The sequence below is a fragment of the Felis catus genome, chromosome A1, assembly GCF_018350175.1.
Source record: "Felis catus isolate Fca126 chromosome A1, F.catus_Fca126_mat1.0, whole genome shotgun sequence".
NCBI lineage: Eukaryota > Metazoa > Chordata > Mammalia > Carnivora > Felidae > Felis > Felis catus.
The window spans coordinates 81786692-81807674 of NC_058368.1; the positions used below are offsets into that span (position 1 = coordinate 81786692).

General features: G+C 52.9%; 1 protein-coding gene across 2 annotated transcripts in view; it reads left to right on the forward strand.

Annotated features, from left to right (window-relative positions):
- Positions 1-20983, forward strand: part of ATP11A (ATPase phospholipid transporting 11A) — a 121589-nt gene that overhangs the window by 53838 nt on the left and 46768 nt on the right. For both annotated transcript variants that reach the window (XM_023253346.2, XM_023253353.2), the window contains exons 2-8: positions 3633-3755; positions 10860-10949; positions 11734-11814; positions 15807-15914; positions 16540-16668; positions 18687-18790; positions 19252-19302. In XM_023253346.2, coding sequence (XP_023109114.2) covers positions 3633-3755; positions 10860-10949; positions 11734-11814; positions 15807-15914; positions 16540-16668; positions 18687-18790; positions 19252-19302 — 686 coding nt within the window. The remainder of the gene's footprint in view (positions 1-3632; positions 3756-10859; positions 10950-11733; positions 11815-15806; positions 15915-16539; positions 16669-18686; positions 18791-19251; positions 19303-20983) is intronic.

The following is a 20983-nucleotide window of genomic DNA, read 5'->3' on the forward strand; positions in this document are numbered from 1 at the left end:
GCCGGTGGGTACGCAGGTTGAGAGAGCCGAGCCCCATGGCATGCGGGGGTTCTGCTCTCCGGTCTTGCTTGCTGCTGAAGAGGCTTCCTTGTTTGTGGTTCCTCCTGGTGCCTCGTTTCTGGAACAGCATGCCCACCTGGAGCAGCCTGCACCCAACAGTTTCACCGAGCCCCCTGCCCCCTGCCCCCTGTTGTAGTTTTAGGCGTTTGCCCCCTTGTTCCTGTAGGTGACAATCTCATTCATGTGGAAATAGGAAGAGACTCCTCCCCCCTCTGACCCGCCAGGCAGCGGGGGGGGGGGGGGGGTACTCTGTGCTCCCCGTGAGTACAGCACAGGGGTGGGGTTTGCCTCTTGGAGGCAGGAGGGCGCTGGGGCCTGCTGCACAGGTCAGGTGCACACTTTAGAGTGGGCTTGGTGCTGGCATGCAGGTGCCCCCTGTGCAGCCAGGGCGCTGACAAGGAACGATCAGTGTTGGAGCCTGTACTGCTGCTGAGTGTCCCTGGCCATCTCCAGGGCTCCAGGGTTCATGTCACAGAGGGCGTCCCATCCAAGACGAGTACCTAGAAAGAGAGGCTGGCGTGTCTGTCTTCCTGCCCTCGGGAGGTTTTGTGACAACCCACACCTTCATTCTCAGGGCTCCCAGTGACAGAATTGCCTTTTTGTGTTCAGCAGAGTTGCAGAACAGACCAGGTGACGCATACTTGGTTCAAGACCGGCGAGGGGTGCCAAGGTGGCTCAGTCAGTTAGGCAAACAACTTCAGCTCAGGTCACATTCTCACGGTTGGTGAGTTCAAGCCCTGTGTCAGACGCTGCTGTCAGCACAGAGCCCACTGTGGATCCTGTGTCTCCTTCTCTCTCTGTCCCTCCCCCTCAAAAATAAACATACATTAAAAAAAAGAAATTGTGTAATTGGGGCTAATAGGTACTAAGTGTGCAGAGTAGCAGAGGATTGCTGACAAAGCGGACACAGAAATGTTGAATCACACGTCCATAGTCACGGGGCCGGTCAGCTGCAGGGCACACGCATGATGTGGGCGTGATCGTGAATCGCTTTCTCCGGGGGCGTCTTGTTGGATGTGTTGTCTATATGTTTTGCACACCTGGTCTTAGCTTCCTCAGAATTGGACATTTTTGCAGAGAACAGCACGCGGAACTCACCTGGGTCTTGGTCTGAACCCAAAGATGCTTCCTGCATGTCAGGGCCACACACGAGACCCCTTGTAAGCGCCGTTCCCTGGTGTCCCTCCTTGGGCGCTATTACACTGACCATTTGGTGAGCAGAGTCAGCCGGAAGCAGAACATCACCATGGCCTTTCTGCCCACCGACTCGTAGTCTATTCGTAGAAGCAGCAGGTCTGGCCGAAGCTTGTGGGTCATTGCTTCTTTTTGTTCCTTGGGGAACAGCATGAAGGTAGCTTCCTTACGCACAGCCTAGTTTTCATCCAGTAAGTACGTGGCTCGCTCCCAAATGGGTTTTTTGTTGCAGTGACATAGGCAAACCCCAGTGCTTGTTGGTGTTCAGTCACTTTTCTGGGCTGGTCTTGTCCCGTAGGCGGATATAGTGTCCCGATGTGCAGTAGGTAAAGTCGTGGGCTGGACGCGGCCAGGAGGCCCCCCTCCACGCACCGCAGACACGTCCCCTGTCTGGGAGGATCGGGGCTTCCAGAGTCGGTGTTGTGGCTGAAGCCTAGCGGCTGGCTTTGAAGTAGGAGCAGGGCCCCCGGGGTTCTCATTTTTGTGTTACAAGTCATGTTTTAATGCTTTTCTTTCCTTTCCAGTTTCTCTATTATGTGTTCCTTTTAGCGTAAGTTCTGGAATCCGTGGGAATGAGAAGCATCCGTGGCTGTGTCTCGCGCATGAAGGGATGTCCGGGACTTAGATTTGTATGTAAAGCTCTTACGCCGCTGTGTCAGCACCCGTTACTGGTGGCCTCACCTGGACGGGGAAGCAGCGGAAAAGGCCGTGGGTGGCGGGGACGCGGCCTGGCCATTGCATCGTGGGCTCCTGGGGCACCACATCCGAGTTCCTGCCAGTTTGGGGGCCCAGCCCGTTCCCTCCGGTGATCTTGCACCATTTCCCATGTCCCTGCCGCATGTCTCTGGAAACGGGTGGAGTTCTGGGGACCGAGTCGGTCTTTGCCCTCAGTCCGCGTGGACATCCGGCAAAGCCAGGCCCTAGAGAAGGCACGGAGGGAAAGTGCGTGCGGGCGGCTACCGTGGACCCCGTGGTGCTGGGGGCACATCTGTAGACTTCTGACCCCTCGAAGCCGGGAGGTAGGCCCGCGCCATGCCACACAAGCAACAAGAGCAAAACAGTGTGACGTGAGGCTGTCCTCGCCTCAGCCCACAGGGACACTGCTGGCCTGTGTGACCCCGTCCACCTGGCTCCACAAGCGAGGGTGGGCGCCGCGCTGGGCGGAACACTCTGGCTCCCCACAGCCGTGCGGTTCTCTTCCCGCTCCTGTTCTCCGTTTCCTGCTTTCGTTCCTCGTCAGCCACCATGAGTGAGGGGCTGTCACTGTCCTCAGGGGCCATGAGGCTGCCTGAGGCCAATGTCTCAGTGACAGCTGAGTCGGAGCTGTGACCTGACCCGCCTTTCTTCCTGTCCCGTCACCCTGACCTTCTGCAGTGCTGGTGTTCCCACCTCCTCCCCCCCCCCATGACTCACTGTATCCCAACAGGCTGACGGAGTGTGAGGCCAGGACCTGGGGCTGGGCTGCTGGTCTGGGGGTCCCAGGACCCGGGGTTTGGCTGCTGGTCTAAAGGGACCAGAACCCGGGACAGGGCTGCTGGTCTTGGTGGGGGAGACCAGAACCCGGGGCAGGGCTGCTGGTCTTAGGGGGGGGACCAGAACCCGGGGCTGGGCTGCTGTACTGGGGGGGCCAGGACCCGGGGCTGGGCTGCTGTGTGTCAGGGGTCCAGAACCCGGACTGGACTGCTGTATGGGGGTGCCAGGACCCAGGGCTGGGCTGCCGGGTAGGGATCCCAGGACCTGGGCTAGGCTGCTGTATGGGGCTGCCAGGTGGGGGTCCCAGGATCTGGGCTGGTCTGCTGGTCTTGGGGGTGCCAGGACCCGGGAGCGGGCTGCTGTATGGGGCTGCATTTTAGTCTCTCATCTGTGGCTGCAGTGTCATAGGCACCTCCGTGCTGAAGGCACAGGGTCTGGTTCGGTGTTTTAAAGGTTCTCCTGTCAGAAGACATTTACCGGGTGCCTCGCGCACGTGATACTGAATAGTAGAGTCAGACGTCAGCCTCCTGTCTTCCCAGGAGGGCCCTTGAGCAGGGGGACCCGAAACGGCTCAGCAGCTCCATCGTGAACTCATAGTTTCACCCTGTCATTAAAGACCCACCACCACGTTTCTAAGGGGGCTGCCTTTTTTGTTGGAAGCGTCAGGACCGTGCTGGGCCTTCTGTCTGCGTATGAGCCCAGCCACGTCTGTTCCCCTGACCACCAGCTTGTAAGGGCTTCCCTGTCGGGTGCAGACCGCCTGGCTCGGCCCAGTTCCTTGAGGAACTTAGCCCGTGGGGGTTGAGTGACGGGAGCCCGCTCTTCCCATGAGCGAGGACGCGCCTTACAGCTCGCGCTCTGCAGAGGGTCCGTCACCTGTGCTGACGGCACTCTGTTCTCCGCAGTGTGCTGGCGAGGAGAACTGCGTGGACAGCCGGACCATCTATGTGGGGCACAGGGAGCCCCCCCCAGGTGCTGAGGCCTACATCCCGCAGAGACACCCCGACAACAGAATCGTCTCCTCCAAGGTGAGCTGTGTCCCTGTGGCGGGTACCCGCCCCGCTCCCAGGGCTATCACCACGCTGCTGCCTGCCACCCGGTGCCGTGGTGGGTATCCACGTGGGGCTGGTACGCGTGTCCCACGCCTGTCCCCACAGCCGGTGACAGACCGCATTCCCGTCACCTCCCTTTAATCACCCCAGGGCATACGAGGCCTGCTTCTGCCATGTGTGTGTTGGCTGGCCACGTGCCTGTGTGTCCTGGTGCACACATCCGTGTGGGGGACACACGTGATCCCGGGCGCGTGTCCCCGTGTGCACATCCGTGTGGGGGACATAGCACATTTTTTTTTTTAAACTATCAGAGCACCTGAAATTAAGAAGAGTTGAGAACAGACAAGCCTTTCTCTTTAAGGCAGTTTTTTTAATGGAACTATTTTATTTAAAACTGCCACAGAAAACAGCAGTAATGACAACAGCCATAATAGCTTTAGTCACCAGAGTTGCTCATCAGGAAAATCCCAAGCGATGAGTGTGGCACGTTGTTGCCCAGCCGGATGAGCGACAGGAGGCTCCCAGGCAGGTGTTGGCAGCGGGACCTGTGTGAACCTGGTAGTCTCAGGTGGCGCTCTCACTAGAGAACCCCCACTCGCCCCCCCTCAACAGGACTCTCTAATGATTCTTAACAGTCAGCCCCTGTGCAGTACAGGCGCACCGAGAGTCAGGGAAGTGCGCTGGAAACGTGGACCCGGGTGCCGTGTGAGCGCGTCGAGGTGGCGCCACGAAACCGCCCACGCTGCCCAGTGTCCATCCCGGGACATTTGTCAGGCCCTTCGGCCGCCGATGGCTCCCCGCCTCGGCTGGTTTCCCCCTCCAGGGACAAAGCCTGGCCTGAGAGTCCTAGCCCCCATCCCTTCGGGTTGGTGTGGAAAGTTCTGCCCAGGACTGAGCGGAAGAACCTTCTGGAAAACAAAGCACCTGGTTGGGGTGGTCTGAGGGCCTGCTTGAGGCATATGGAGGAAGGTAGCTGGACGCTGAAGGAGGCTTGTTTATGACCAGCGCCCCTGTCACTGTTTTCAGGGGAGAGAACCAGACTCGGTGATTTCTAAATGCCGTTCCCGACTCTGTCCTGATTCGAGTGTCACAGCCAATATATTATTTCCATTTGTTCCTTTCAAATACTCCCACGGTGACTTTGAGGTGTCCCGTCTTCTTTCCACGCTCTATGAGTTGCCGCCTTTGCTCCCACTGTGGTGGCACCCGCTGTCCCCTGCCCTTCCTGCACCGGGGCCCCCACGCTGCCTCGGTTCCTGACGGCAGGAACCCCTCAGAACAGGGCCTGGTATACCTCAGAACAGGGCACCTGGGTGGCTCACTCGGTTAAACATCAGACCCCAGCTCAGGCCATGATCTCACCGTTTGTGAGTTCAAGCCCTGCATCGGGCTCTGTGCCAACAGCTGGGAGCCTGGAGCCTGCTTTGGATTCTGTGTCTCCCTCTCTCTCTGCCCCTCCCCCGCTTGTGCTGTCTCTCTGTCTCTCTGTCTCTCTGTCTCTCAAAAACAAATGAATATTAAAAACAAAAAGATGGCTCAGGACATGGGAAAAAGAACTGAATTTGTAAAACCTGACTTTACAACAGTTCCCGGAGAATGTTTGCTGTAATGTATGTGTGTTTCCTTGGGAAGAAAACATTTCTGTCAGAAGAAAAGACTTCTGGGGAAGACTTCTTCCATGCACAGAAGTCTCCACTCAGTAAGCCTGATTGCATTTAATCAGAGAGCTTTTATTGTGTGAAAAGTTACACCAGGGGCAAAATTGCCAAGCTCGCCGTGCTTTCCCGGCAGTGCCGGTGCTACGTCAGCAGTGATTGGAGTTCCGTTTCCTTTCTGGGGGAGACACACTGGGCAGGGGCCTGGGATGAAGCAGAAACAAGAACTGAGTCCCCAGCGCATCCCTTTTCCTTTCCTTCTGATGACACACAGAGCCCCGTGCCCAGGACTTGAGCTCGAGCATGAGTGGATCCAGCTTCGGGAGAAGGTCGGGTGCTGCCTCATCAGTTCCATAAGGTTGTACATGGGACACAACATCCATGTGGCCCCCAGTCCGCCCTCAGGACGCCACAAATCTGATACTAGGCTGAGGCTATGCGGTCACTGTGTACTTTCGAGAAAGCTGCATCTCTTGTGACTTTTGGCCAGGGAGGATGGCGTCTGCCAGTCACACATGGGCAGACGGTGGTCCTAGGACTTGTGAGAGCATCGTGTCTGCTCCACAGCAACCTCGTGATGCCACCGCCATGCAGGAGCCCAGCCCCTTGGAGGAGGAACAGCTTGAGAACAGAGCCTGCAACCGAGCCTTAGCAGCGAGCCTGACCCTGACCCTCATGTCCACAGGCCTGGCACCGCCTCCTGCCAGCCCAGCACACTGTCTGCTCAGCGTGTAACCCTAGTGACCCCAGTCGGGCATGACTGGTTTCCACGTCCTGTTCTCCCAGCCGTGAGTGAGAGAGAGAAAGAGAGCCCAGCTCCACGTGTGGATTTCCTTCCACGGAGCTTCACTTGGCCTGCGGGGCAACATCAGGGCCGTCAAGACAGCACGGTGGGGGAGCCGCTCTGGGGCACCTGACGGTCAGGACCGCGTGGTGCTGTCCATGTGTTCCCGTCTGGGGGTAGAGAGCGGTGCTGGGCTTGTCCAGACTTTTCTTCCTGGCCATGACTGGGACAGACCGGCAGGCTGTGTTTTGTCCTGAGCCACACTCCGGCGGGAATAGAACCATGGCCACCACCACAGACAGAGCCGGGTGCTCGGGAGGCGTCTGTGACATGGGGCACACGCACCGTGGTGCTCAGTGTCCGCGACGTGACAGAGGTGAGAGCAGGGGCTGTCCTGTGGGACTCAGGACTCCTCGCAGGGTCTGCAGGGGCGAGGCGAGGACTTCATTCTGGCACGGCCGACACCAGGCACCTGCAGTCTGTGGACTGGGTCGGGGAGCTGGCGCTTGATGCCGTGGAAGGTCTGAGTCGCATGTGACATCCTGCCCGAGTCCATACTCTCCACACCCACTGTTTAACAAAGATGAAGCCGTCTGCAGCTCGTCGGCTCTTACGTGTTGTCAGATGCCCCTTTTACGGTTTCTGTCCACATGGTGCTGACCCGTTTGCACAGTCACACGCACTTAAATGATTTCATGGGTTTTCACTCTGTCACACGCCATCAGGAGTTAGTGACCCTCCTTTCAACCACATTAACCATCCGCGGTAATGACTTATTATAGTAATTTATCCCACGCAGTAAGAAGATTACAAAGTGTAATGTCTGAGCTGCCGTGTGGCCTCTCCTGCTGATTAGAATTCAGCAATCATGTAAGTGGCTTTCAAGCCCAAATCTGGGCTGCTTCCCTTGCACTCTAGAATCTGGGAAGCCATAAGGAGTCCAGAAACGGTAGCATTAAAACAGGACAAGACCAGATATACACGTAGCATTCCAGGCTTCACGAAACTCCCCACTTGGAAGGATTGCAGTGGATGACACTCTGTTTTATTTTATACATAAGATGAAAACTTTCTAACGTGGAAACTTTCAAAAATATGTAAAAAGTCAGTGATGTGATAATCTCTCACATCCTTCTCACCAGTGTCAGTGGCTGTCCCCGGGCGGCAGTGCTGGCTTCATCTGTGCGTCCACTTTCTACCCCACACTTGGCGAGGCACGTCCTCTACAGCATTTGATTTTCATCTTTCGATTTTTCGGTAGGTGGAGGATGGGGTTTCCAGGAGGGCCTTTTTCCATTCCTGTGACTTTGCTACCAAGTAACACATTACAAGTATTTGGGGAAGTTTTTGGTTAACTGGCGGGCAGTCAGTACGGGCTGGGAAATGAGGTTGGTTTCACAGGGTAGGGCCTTGAAGACAGCTCCATTTTGGGTCAGGAAATCCGTGAAGAGCAAAGGATCCTTCTAGGCTGGTCACAGAAACACGGACATGAGACGTAAATGCTGTTCCTGCGTACGAACTTCTGTTTCTTTTCATCTCCTTTTAAAAGTTAGTGGAAAGTAACTGACTCATTATGGCCCATTTAAGAGAAAAAAATATATATCTTTCTTAAAAATTTAAGAAGATTGATTGTGTTTGTATTGTTTGTCAAGCTATACAATTTTAATGTCCCTGTTATTTTTTTAGTGCCACTTGGAGCCAGAACTGTGATCCCTGCCGCATTCTTTCTGGGTGTGTGCTGTGGTACTTACTTTACACGTGAAAAAAACTGGAACACAGTCCTTAAATAATTCAAATAATTCAGTAAAGTTTACTGGAGTTTTAAGTGTCAGGACCAGGGTTTGATATGGGTCTGACCCCAAAGGCCATGTGTTTTCCAGTAGAATAAAGAGGAAATACTTTCTTTAAAAAAAAAAAATTTATGTTTATTTTTGAGAGAGAGAGAGAGAGAGAGAGAGAGAGACAGCATGAGTGGGGGAGAGGCAGAGAGAAAGAGGGAGACACAGAATCGGAAGCAGGCTCCAGGCTCTGAGCTGTTAGCACAGAGCCAACATGGGGCTCAAACTCACAAACTGCAAGATCACCACTTGAGCCAAAGTCTGACGCCTAACCAACTGAGCCACCCAGGCACCCCCAGAGGAAATACTTTCTGAATTCCATAGAATAGTCAGAATATCCTGAGGTAGGGCAGCAAATTAAGAATTCAGATCATGTTTTTTTGTTTTTTGGTTTTTTTTGGTTTGGTTGGTTTTTTGTGGGGGCGGAGAAGACACTGCCGATACTTTGGGAGAATTGGCAGTCAGGGTTGGTTTTTTTGGGGGGAGGGGGTTGTTTGTTTCTGGTTGAGAAACCGAGGTAAAGACGGAGCCACAAATTCCCCGCCCTCTGCTAGTGTCTGCGGCTACATTCCTGACCCAGAGACCTGCTTTTCGGTTCTCAGTTTGTTTGCACTCAAATGAAAGTCTAGTGTGTCCTTGACAAAACGCAGCACCTATTCATGATGTAGAGTTTCTGCAAACCAGGAACACAGGAGAATTTCCTCAACTCGATAAAGAACATCTATTATAAACCTGCAGCTGACGTCGTTCTTTTAAAGGTTTTTTTTTTAATGTTTGTTTATTTTTGAGACCATGCGAGAGACAGAGTGCAAGCAGTGGAGGGGCAGACAGAAGGAGACACAGCATCCGAAGCGGGCTCCAGGCTCCAAGCTTTCAGCACAGAGCCCGATGTGGGGCTCGAACTCATGAATCGTGAGATCGTGACCTGAGCCAAAGTCGAACACTTAACCGACTGAGCCACTCAGGCGCCCCAACATCGTTCTTAATGATGAAAAAAGAGATGCTTTCACCCTAATTGAGAACGGTGAAAGTTTCCCCGCCGCCGTTCCCATTCAGCGTCTTACTGGATGTCTTCACTAATACAGTGAGAAAGGAAAGGGAATACAAGATACGCAGTTTGGGAAGGAAGAAACCACTGTTAACAAGTGACATGATGATCTGCAGAGAAAAATGCCAAAGAAAAATCCCAACAAAACCTCATAAGCAGAGCAAGGCCAGAGGCAAACAGTTGAATTCTCAATTAGAAACACCATTACGTTGGCATAAGAAAACGGAAAAACACATATGTGTAACAAAATATGTACAAGATCTATGTGAGGGAAACTATAAAACTGTGATAAAAGAAAAGATTTAGGTGAATGGAGAGACATTCTGTGTTCATGGATGGGGAGGCTTAGTGTCGTCATTAAGATGTCAATTCTGTCCACCTCAATCTGTAGAGTCAACCAAATCCTCATCCGAATCCCAGCAGGTTATTTTGTGGACATCAGGACGCTGATTCCAAACTTTGTACGGAGAGGCAAAAACTCAGAGAGCCAACACAATATTGAAGGAGAACAAAGTTGGAGGGCTGATGCCTCCCAACATCTAGACTGGATGTCAAGCCATAGCACTCAGGATAGTGTGGCCAGTGGACCGGCATAGAGCCTGGAAATGGACCCCCATGTAAGATGGTCAACCAATCTTTGACAAAGGAACAAAGGCAACACAATGGAGTAAAGATCGTCTCTTCCCCAAAAGGTGATGAAACCGCTGGGTGTCCATTTACAGAAAATGAGCCCAACACGGATCTTACACCATTCACAAAAATTAACTCAAAATGGATCATAGACCTAAATGTAGAACACAGAACTGTGGAAGTCCTAGATGGTAGCATGTGAGAAAATCCACACAACGTGGGGAGGGCCATGAGAGTTTGGGCACAGCGCCGGAAGCACTGGCCGTGGGAGACAAGACTGCTGACCTAGGCTGCATTAAAATTAAATTTTCCTGCTCTTCAAAAGACACTGTTAAGGGAGTCAGAAGACGAGCCACCGACAGGAAATACTTGCAAAACACAAAACCCATAAAGGCCTGGTATCCGACAGGACACAGAAGGGAAGGGTTGCTGGGGTGGGTCCAACGGGTGGGTTCGGGAATACTCAGAGCTAACAGACCAACATCAAGCTCGGTGTTTACTGGAGGTTAGTGACCTCTGGGACATGGCTGTTTGCAACACAAAAATTGAGGAAATTCTCCTCCTGGGGGAAAAATCAAAAGTCTGGAGATTAGGAGGTGGCCAGGACCAGCCCCCCTCTCTATCCTTCCAAGCCCTCCATGTAGAGAGGCGCCTGGGGCTGACCCTGGACACCTGAGCCTCGGGGATGTCTCCAGGCAGTCAGGACCGCCTGGTGATGCCGACTGCTATTGTAGCTTCCTGTTGCCAGCTACTAACACTGTCACAAGACCAAAGAGAGCCTATGGAGGGAAGAATGCTGAACATAAATGTTTTAACAGTCACAGGTTTACATGGCATGAAATAGACCTTAATGGTAAAACTTTCATTAAACTACGTTGTGTTATGTCTGATTATCTGGGATTGGGTAACTCGTGTGCTACTTTTGGGGTACGTGTTCTGTGTCAGCAGTTCGTATTCACGGTCAGCCAATTGATAAAATAGCTACAAAAGTCTAAATTTTGAATGGTGAGTTTTGTATCTAAACATTTTGTGCTTTGAAATCCAGCACCATCATTGTATAGCAGAGTGACACTAGAAAGTAAAATGTGATCACAATGCCACCTCTTTGTTTTTTCTTCTCTACAGTACACGTTTTGGAACTTCATACCCAAGAACTTATTTGAACAATTCAGGAGAATAGCCAACTTTTACTTTCTTATCATATTTCTGGTACAGGTAAGGCCAGCGGACTTTTTTTTTTTTTTAATCACCTCAAACATACATTCCAAATAAGTGACCTTCATTCCCAGGTGATCAACTGTGGCTGGCTAAGGAGGGTAAACAAGGACTTGGGGCCCTTATCTACACGTCCCCCACCCGTTTCCTTCAGGGACAAGTGTTTTGGTTCCTCTGACTTGGCTGTGACCACCTTCTTGTCCTGGAGGGGAATCAGGAGCTTACCTGGTCTTTAGGAGAAATTCAGCAGCCAGGCTCGGCTTTATTATGTGGAGCCCCTTCCCAAGTGCACAGGGTGCTCTGAAGAGATCACAGAGAGGAAGAGAAAGGAGAGAAAACCAGAGTCCAAATCAGGGAACAGCAGGTCCAATTCGTTTTCAGAATAACAATCATATTTTCTTCAGTCACGCGAAATGCAGTGGAAGGACTTACAGAATTTCCCCACCGTTAAATTATTCAAATACTGTCATTGAAGCCTGGCGCCGAAAGCAGAGTAGAAAATTAAAATGTGCACTGGAATCAGACTTGTGTCTTTGCCACTGTTGGCAAGATTTCCTTAAGCAGATCCCTTAACTAGAGCGAACTACCCTCGGTTTTATAGGAAACAGGATGACTAACCCCCAATCTGATTGACCTCTAGTCGGGGGATAAAGTGGGTAACAGTAAAACAATTTGGAATAAGCAAAAGCAAATGTTTTCGTTGGCGTTACAGGGCCAACCAGTCTGTCTAACGTCAGTAATGCGTGTTTTTGAGAATGGCCCTACAATTCTGTTTTAATTGCAGTTGATTATTGACACCCCCACGAGCCCAGTGACGAGCGGGCTCCCACTGTTCTTTGTCATCACAGTCACGGCCATCAAACAGGTAAGAAGTCTGCAGAAAAAGGAAAGGCATCACCATCCCTGTTACATACCATCGCATTTTATCCAAAGCGGAGTAATCTGGTTTGTGTTGGCTAGTTCGTAGACAATTTAACCAAGTTCTAGAAATTCATTTTGGTAACTGCCTTCGATTGACACTTGAGCTAAAATAAGAGAGATTATGTAACGCAGCAGCTAGCGTGACACCCTGTGAGTCTGAGGGGGAGGCCAAGGTGTTCACATTCAGAAGCAACCAGAGATGGTATCTGTTTTTAGAGGCTTTTCTTAGCCTGTCCACACCGTCGGCCATCTGAGCTGTAGGCACCTGCTGTGTGCAGAGTCTGGGATGCAGTTTTCTAACAGAGCGTGCTGACTCCCAACTCACCGTGTGCAGGGGGCTGTTCTCCCGGGGCCACCCAGGCAGAAGAACATGCCTCAGTTCTTTCCACCGTGCACGTAGCCATGTTAGTGCTGCAGCCATCGCCACTGTCTGGTTCTGGAAATTTCCCATCCCCTCAGAAGGAGGCCATGAGCAGTCTCTGCTGTTCCCCTCCCTGAGCCCCTGGCCACCAGAGGTCTACCCTTGTCGCAGCCACACTTCCCACGTGGTGGGGGTGAGGTAGCTCTTTGTACTTTCGGTTTGCATTTCCTTGGTGATTAATGATATTGAGGATCTTTCCCTGTGCTTATTGGCCATTTCTACGTCATCTTCAGAGAAAAGGACCTTTGTCCATTTTAAAATCGGCTGAAGCATCTTTTCATTGATGAGTTGCCAGAATTCTTTATGTGCTCCCGATAAAGATTCCTTATCTGCTGCAAACTTTTGAGCCCAAGGATTTTTGCACTTCGGTGTTGATACATCAACCTTCCATTTGGGAGATCTGGATAATTTGTAAAATGGCAGCTTCTAGTGAAATGATTGGTGGTCAAATTCTTCCTGAAAAAGCCATGCTTTCCTGGTGTTATCCTTTAGATAAAAATAAAGAGAACAAAACATGTGCTTTACATGAGATGTGGTATGAGAACAGCCATGGGGTGACAGTGGGTGCCAGTGTTGCGGTGATTTTCTGTAGGCTGAGGAAGGACGTAGAACGGAATCAGGTTCTAGTGTGTGTGCGTAAAGAGCGCCTCTGGGTTGTCTTCTGCCGGCCTAGCAGGTCCTCAGTGTGAGACTGTCTGCATTAGTGTTTTTTTAATACAGAACTGGGAGCAGCATTTAAGGATTTCTTCATATTGATTTGCGTTTTCTCAGTCTTCAGTAATCTGGGAATACAGATTTGAACAGAACGATTTTGCTTCATACCCATTTGATTGGCTTTTAAATGTAGAAGCCTGCAGAGCAACCAGGGACAATAATGTAGTGAAACACATCCACTCTCCGCTGACGGCAGTGTGGTGGCGCCACGTTAGAAAACCATTTGGCACTAATGGATGAGGCAGAAGCTGTCAATGGTGGGACCCATAACCGAGGGTGTCCAGTATGTGCAGTTGGTATGTATTATATGCGTCTCAGAGTACATGGAGGCCCCACAAGGTGTCCTGGGATGTTCGTTGCAGGCCTCTTTGTGGAAGAAAAACTAGGGACAAGATGTCCTTCAGTGAGGTAACAGACGATACGTTCGTTACACGTATTGGGGTTACTGGTGCAGTAGCCACGTAGTGTGGAAGATGTAACACTGAGTGATGCACTCAGTTACAAAGGAAATACTCGGTGCGTTGTCCTCATGCATTTGTAAGCACGTAAACACTTCAGTTGTTTAGGACAGACGTGTCAGAAAAGTGGAAAACCGTGATCAGAAGGAGTCTTTCCGAGGAGGAAGGGAGAGAAGGAGTTGGCATGTGGATCAGAGGGGCTGAGTGTGTATACCACCTCTCGGGATCTGCTCTGAGTGGTGGGCACAGTAAAGTGAGGTGTTTCCATTGCTTCTCTATGTGTTTTCGGGAGAATAACCATCCTTGTCCCCAAGAAGCTGGTATAGAGCCCACGAGAGGGCCTCAGGAGGGGCACAGAGGAAGGGGACAGTGGCTCTTGGAAGCTGGTGGTGAAGGTAGGCAGGCAGAAATGGAGCGGAATGCGTCCCAAGGTCCTGTGGATGCCAAGGGTCCTGCCAAAACCACGCAGCAGATCAGGACCGGGAAGATAAACCTGAAGCACTGGCTTCCTAAAGGCACTTGAAGAAATTCAGAAAAGGGCGGGGGATGGGGCACGTGTGCTCGTCCAGGTCTTCACTGCCTGCCACGCTGCCGTGGCGCCCTGCGGTCCGCCCACCGCAGTGCCCTGGCTGAGAATGAGCGCGCACCGACCCCATGGGGAACACGCGGGGGCCGCGCCCGCAGCTGCTGCCATGTGGCCATCTGCATGACCCAGGGCCTCAGCAGGCCCGGAGAGACCCGACCCTGCTCCGCTGAGCTGCACGCAGGCCCAGAGAGCCCAGAGCTGGCGGAGTGGTTCCCTGACCCACCGCGGCCCACAGAGTCCCTGCAGGGGAGCCATGGGGTCTGGCACGTGGCTTCTCTCCAAGGGCTCTGGCCTGACCCGCTGCCTGGCTCCACGAGCACAGGCCCTCTGCCCCCTGAGGCTGCATGTGCCCCCACACTCTGTGCCCCCTGAGGCCGTGTGCCCCCCCACACTCTGTGCCCCCCCCAGGATCCATGCCCCCCTGAGGCTGCATGCCCCCCCTGCATTCTGTGCCCCCGAGGATCCGTGCCCCCTGAGGCTGCGTGCCCCCCCCTCACTCTGTGCCCTCCAGGGTCTGTGCCCTCCAGGCTGTGTGCCCCCCCCCCCGGCTACATGTCCCCAAAGGGTTTGTGGAAGGGTGTGTGATGACCCCCGTGTGGCGGAGCTCAGTGACTGCCGGGCTGCCGGGCTGCCTGGTGCACAAATGTACCTGTGCTCTCCCACCTCACCTTTGCCAAGTGCAGCTCTCCCCCTCCTGAGCCCCTCACCCCATTCCTGAGGGTACCTGGCTTTCTGCCCCTCCACCTGTCCCCTGCCCCTCTCCTCCTCACCTTCATCCATGCTCTGGTTCCTGTTCTGGACGGCCCTCGGCCCTCCCCTCCTCAGCCCTGCTTCCCCAGTGACCCCAGCTGGCACATGTAGGGGATCCAAGGCCTTTCCTTGCAGCTGAGAAAGCCCCCTTTGGGGAGCACCTGGGTAGTCCCAGGTGGGCGCTAAATGGCTTCTGACAAGCATCTTGCCAACTCTGTCCAGATCCCCAGCGACTCGAGTGCACCCTCCACGGCCACCCACCCACCTTCCCAACTGGTTTTCTGCTTGCCCCACGCTGTCTGCAACCCTCCAGGCTGGCCCAGCCCCTGCCACACCCACATCTGCTCCTGAGCCCTCATGCAGCTCCTGTGCTGTGGTCTCTGCCTTACAGGACAACCACTCAGCATCCTCCAGGGGCGGCTCAGACCTTCTCCTCTGAGCCCCCTGCACACACATCTGCACACGTACACTGTGGTCACACTGCCAGCAGTGGCTGTGACGTGCTCCCTGGGGCAGGGAACCAGGTGAGGCTCTGCCTGGGCCTGCAGGAAGGGGCACGGGGGACCCCTGCCCAGATCCTCCCTCCTGAGCTGGTCCCGGCGCCTCTGAGGCTGTGGCCATGGTGCTGACGGTGTGCAGCCAGGTGTGGTCACCCCAGTGGTCTCTGGCACAGACAGAGGAGGCGTGTCCCACAGGGGAAAGTTTAGAACCCTGCAGCAAAAGTCGGGGCTGGTGTGTCCCGATCACTGGAGGCACGAGAAAGCAGGGGCCGACCTCCTGGAGGGAAGGATGGGGCAGGGTGGTGGCCAGGGCCATGAAGAAGTAGGTAGATTTGGGGTCCATTCAAGGGAAAAGCGCAGTACTTGCTGGGGGGTGGGTGTCAGTGTGAAGAAAGGTGACTTCTGCCCCTTGCTTGTCCACGGCTGCAGCGGGACACAGGTCGCAGCCGTGGCCCGTCCGGCAAAGCCTAGAATGATGGGCTCAGGACCGTCTTCTCTCCCCTCCAGGGCTATGAGGACTGGCTTCGCCATAAGGCGGACAACGCCATGAACCAGTGCCCGGTGCACTTCATCCAGCATGGCAAACTGGTCCGGAAGCAGAGCCGGAAGCTGAGGGTGAGTAACACTGGTGGTTTGTTCTAGCCCAGACGCAGAACAGTCCAAACCCAGAACACGGCAACATGGCGGGTGCTACGTGAGCTGAACCTCTGTCTGGAATTGCTTCTTTACAGCTGGAGGCCAACCTCCTCCCCAAACGCTTCTTACTAAAACAGGCGCCTTCCACTATCTGTTTTCTTAACTTTAATTTTATTTATTATTTTCAAGTTGTAATAGACTTGATTTTTTAGAGAAGTTCAGTTTCACAGACCCCATCGGGGTTGTCTGAACTTTATGAGATTGTACTCACCAGTCACGATAGAGAAAGTTCTAACACGCTGTTAAAGAATTTATTCTAGAACAAGGCAAAGTCATATTAATGTGAATTCCATTGGTTGGAAACTGTGAAAATAGGGACAGAAACCTCACTGAAGCCTTCATTTTAATTTCCTGTTTCAGTGAACCATTCATGCATCATTATCTGTTAAATGTTGGCATCACTTAGGCAGTGGTTTTCACACCTGTGCTAGCCAGTGGGAAGCATGTACCCAGACAGGGAGTGTGATTGCTAAGGTTTATCCTGAGGAGTGCTCGCTGGGACCCCATGGGGCCGCTGCACCGAGGCTGTCTATCTGTTCTGCAGGTGGGGGACATCGTCATGGTCAAGGAGGACGAGACCTTCCCCTGTGACTTGATCTTCCTGTCCAGCAGCCGCGGAGACGGGACCTGCCACGTGACGACCGCCAGCTTAGACGGGGAATCCAGTCACAAAGTACCGTGCCTTTCATCTGGGGCCACACAGGCCCTGCCCCAGCCCTGCTGTGCCTGCAAACACAGTGCTCCCAGTGGTCACAGGGCACCCCAGGGGGCTGTGCTGGCCATGTGGCCCCTCAGGGTTTGTGGCAGCCAACCACGGTTAACAGAGGCAACTTCATGTTATTTCTTAGCTGTGCCGTTTAGCCAAGGGGCCAAATTAAGGATGCAATGAGTAGACTGTGGGAATTTTGAAATTTTTCATTTAGTGTCTTGACTAGACTAGAATTATGTAAAAAGCCACACAAGAGTCTAGATTTTAAGTGACTGTTAGTTTAATGAGTGCCTTTTTGTTAGAATATCTTCAGGATTTTCTGAACTTATAATTAATGTCTTGTACTCCATGTGGAGCTCTGTTCTGGCAGTTGGTGCTACAGAACTTTAATGATCATGAAAGAATAGAAGATATCACTATTACTTTTAAGGATTTCATTATTTAAAAACTGGAAGCTTCCGTGGAGTTTAGGGAAGTGAGTGTAGCTCAGTGGGCCCAACCGTGTGGGAGGCGTCAGCCAGCTGTGGCTAATAGTGGAATTTGGCCATGAGAAAGAGAGGTTTTCTTTCTTTCACGGATAGTTCACATCCTTGCATGAACCGTGCGGGACTTTTTGGGCACATTTCCTACATACAGATCCCGAGAGACCTAACATTCTGGCACCACTCATACTAAGTAAGGAAATCCCGGGAGACTCGGTGACTGTGGTCTCTGGGGCGCGGGGACACCCGGTGCCCCACGCATCCCTGGCTGTTGGCAGCAGGCTGTCCCTTGCGCCCGTCCTGTGGGAAGGGTGCCCCAGCGTCGCTAGCAAGCGGGTGCTGCAGTCTCCGGCCACGTGACTGTTCTCCTCGTGAGATGGGACGGCCATTGCCCCCACACATTGCTGGCAGACGCCCCCCTGCACCTTGCTGGCTACCGTGCTCAGCATCCCGTTTATGTTTCTCTGGTGTCACCTCTGCACATAGGGTTTGGCCTGGAGGCTGGAGTTACCTGAGCCCTTTGCTTAAAAGACAGCGAGGCCCCCACACCGGTCACATTTACGACTTGTGTGGCCTCGGGCAGGCACTTTGAACTTCCCTGCAGTTTCAGCATCCATGGGACAGACTTGTCTTCCAGGGGCTCTTGTGAGGATAGACTTAGAAAGTCTCCCAAAGCCCCAGGTGCACAGCGGGTGCCCCAAGGTGTTGTAGATACTGCTGCTGCTGCTTGAGTGTGTCTCCTGCTTGTTTTGATTCATGGCGCCCTTTCCTGCCCACACTTGATTTCTGGGAGGCCCGGAAGGCGTTCAGAGACATGCTGTCTTTAGCAGGCCCTTGCACTCTGACTCCGAGCCCAGGCGTTCACGTTGGTGATGCGTCTGGGCTGGGGCATCAGCATTGCCTGGGTCGTGTTAGAAATGCCATTCTTGGGGCCCCCAGACCCAGCACGTCTGCTTGGGGCTGGCCCCGCTGTCGCTGCCCCGCAAGCCCTCCAGGGTCTGAGGCTTGCTCGGTTCTCGGAGCCATCGGTAGAGGCCCAGCGGGCAGGCATGTGGTGAAAGCTTACGCTCACCAGCAGCGCCAGGCAAGGGTGGTGTGATGCCAGGGACACCACCGTGCACACAGTAGGACCTCACATGAGGAAAAGGAACATTAACTCTGTCACAATGGCAGATCCAAGTGTCCCACTTTACAGAGGAATGTCCCACAGCTGTTAGCTTGAAGTTGAGGGTGGCAGGCAAGAGCGGAAGTTTCTGGCACCTAATAGAGGAACAACAGTAGCCCCATGTGATTCTGTAACTTGTTAATACCCGCAAACTGCGTTACACGTTCACTTACATGTTACTTGTGTGAACATTTTCTCTGATGTGGTAACTAAGCTTTGTCATCGGGCTTAGCTGTGGGCACAGCAGATTAGACGTGGGTGCTGCCCCCGTTAGAGGGGTGCCGGGGTTGCGTCGGTGGTTTGGTGGTGAATTCACCTTTCTTGTCTGTCTGCAGACTCACTATGCCGTTCAGGACACTAAGGGGTTTCATACTGAAGAAGATATTGATGGCTTGCACGCCACCATTGAGTGTGAGCAGCCCCAGCCCGACCTGTACAAGTGAGTCCCATCTGTGCTCCCAGTAACTACCTTTGTCCCCCCAAGTGTCCTTGCTCTGCACCGGCCACACCCAGCACCATGCTTGTTTGGAAAGACCGTGTAAAACCGCTGCATAAAAACGAAGACCAAACCAGAAATATGTCACTTAGAAATTTTCATGGTCCAGCAACATTACGATCTATAGCCGTTTATGCAAATATTTGGACTGGCTTTAATGACACAAGCTTATTGAAGAAAAAGTAATTTTCTGTGATGTGAGGAACCGATTTTAAGGAAAATCCTTGAAGTCAAGGGCTAATAAGGACAGAAAGTAAAGGGGGAACAGGGGAGGAATTTAGGTAAAGATCCCAACCCGCGAGCTTCCCGGCGGGAACTGGGAGGTGGGTGCAGGGAGCAGGAGGGCGCCTGGCCCTGCGTCTTGGCCACCGCTGCAGGCAGTGACCCGGCTTCTCTGTCGCCAGGTTTGTCGGCCGCATCAACGTCTACAGCGATCGGAACGACCCCGTGGTGAGGTGAGCACAGACGCGCTTGTGGGCGTTTTCACCCCCACTGTCAAATCCAAGTGAATTCTTAGATTACTGATAAGAGGTTTCCACTGCTGCTGCTCCGTTGGGTTTTGAAGACAGAATTCTGCTTTACAAAAGGTCCAGCTTCCGCTGTCTTTTGTGCCTTCTCTTGTGAACACAGCTATATGTGCCAACACCTGATGGCACTCACGGAAAAAGTTCTCTACCCAGTGTCAGGAGCCCCTCTAACCATTAGCCGCTGCCCCCGTTGGAAATGCCCTTCGACCTTGTAGACAGTGAGGTTGAGGGATTCCTGACATTTTATCGGAACGTAAGCACCTACTCACAGTTGTCACTGGGACAGTTTTGGTTCTAGATTGTGTCTAGATTTAAGGGGCTGTGCCTCACCGGGGACCATGTGGGTGGTAGGCAGGTGTGCTCACCTGTCATAGTCTGGGACCTGTCACACACGTGGGTTGTGGACAAGGACCTGCACCCGCCAGGTGTCAGCGCTGAAGCCCGGGGGCCGCACTGTCTCCCTGTGTCTGCAGGCCTGTGGGTGTGTCTTTTGGACGTTGCTCCCCGCTCTGGAGGGTTTTGCTGCCCAGGTCGCCGAGACGGACAGTTTAGGAAGTTGACTTTGAGTAGGATTCAGACTTGACCTTTTCTGTAAACCTCACTTGTTGGAGACATTCTTGTTCTTCCAATTTAAGTGGTCTCCAAACCGTTGATATCCTGGTGTCACCTTATGTGTCAGAGAAAACCACTGCCTAGCAGTAAGAACTATTTCAGGGGGACTTTGATGAAAATAAATTGTTACTGAAAGGTAAGCCCCTGGGGCCTCTCTCCTCCTACAGTCTTGAAATTCTGTTTTCTTGAAATTCTGTCTTGTGCACTTCACATTTTAGCACTGGTACCCAGTAGTGCTAGGGAGGCCGTGGGGCATGGCCGTGGTCTTTCATAAACGGATGCTAATCCACAGGGAGTTCCTGTGGGGAAACAACCTGTGCTTCTGTTTCTCGTGAGCATTAGCATCTGAAGGAGTAAGTAGAGAGGGGTTCGTTCACCATGCCGCTGGGATGAGCCCGAAAAAGCCAGCCGGCTTTTCGTGGTTCATGGTCAGATGAAGTTTAGCACCGAGCAGCGGGGAGGTAATTACTAACATATTTCACGTTTTGATACTAATTCTTGTTTTGCTTTTTAAGTATTTATACTTTCCAGCAGACTTTTAATACATGAGTGTGGAAGGCGTATATATCTGTGGTGCGAGGGAATGGTGATAGATCACGTATCCTGTTCCTAATCCACTCAGAGTGGTACTTCTCCGTCCTCTGTCCAAACTAGATGCACAGTTCCTTTTAAAGTATTTTAGACTTCCCAGAGACACCTTTTTAAAGGGCCGCTTGCTTTCACAAGCACGTCCAACAGGAGCTCTAAGTGCCGCTGGCGGAGGCTGGCGGTACGGGTAACAGGAGATGACTGTGCGTGCACAGCCTCCGTGGCCATCAGGCCGGGCATGCATGTCCAGACCACAGGACCGCCCTGGGCAGGCACGTCCGGTCAGGTGCGCCCCAGCAGCAGCCTCCCCACCCTCGTTTCAGCCAGCAGGGGTCCTGAGCTGCATCGGTTAAGTGTACGGACGCACCACAAGTACGTGGCGTTTGTAGGCAGCTGGCTCCCCGGGGCC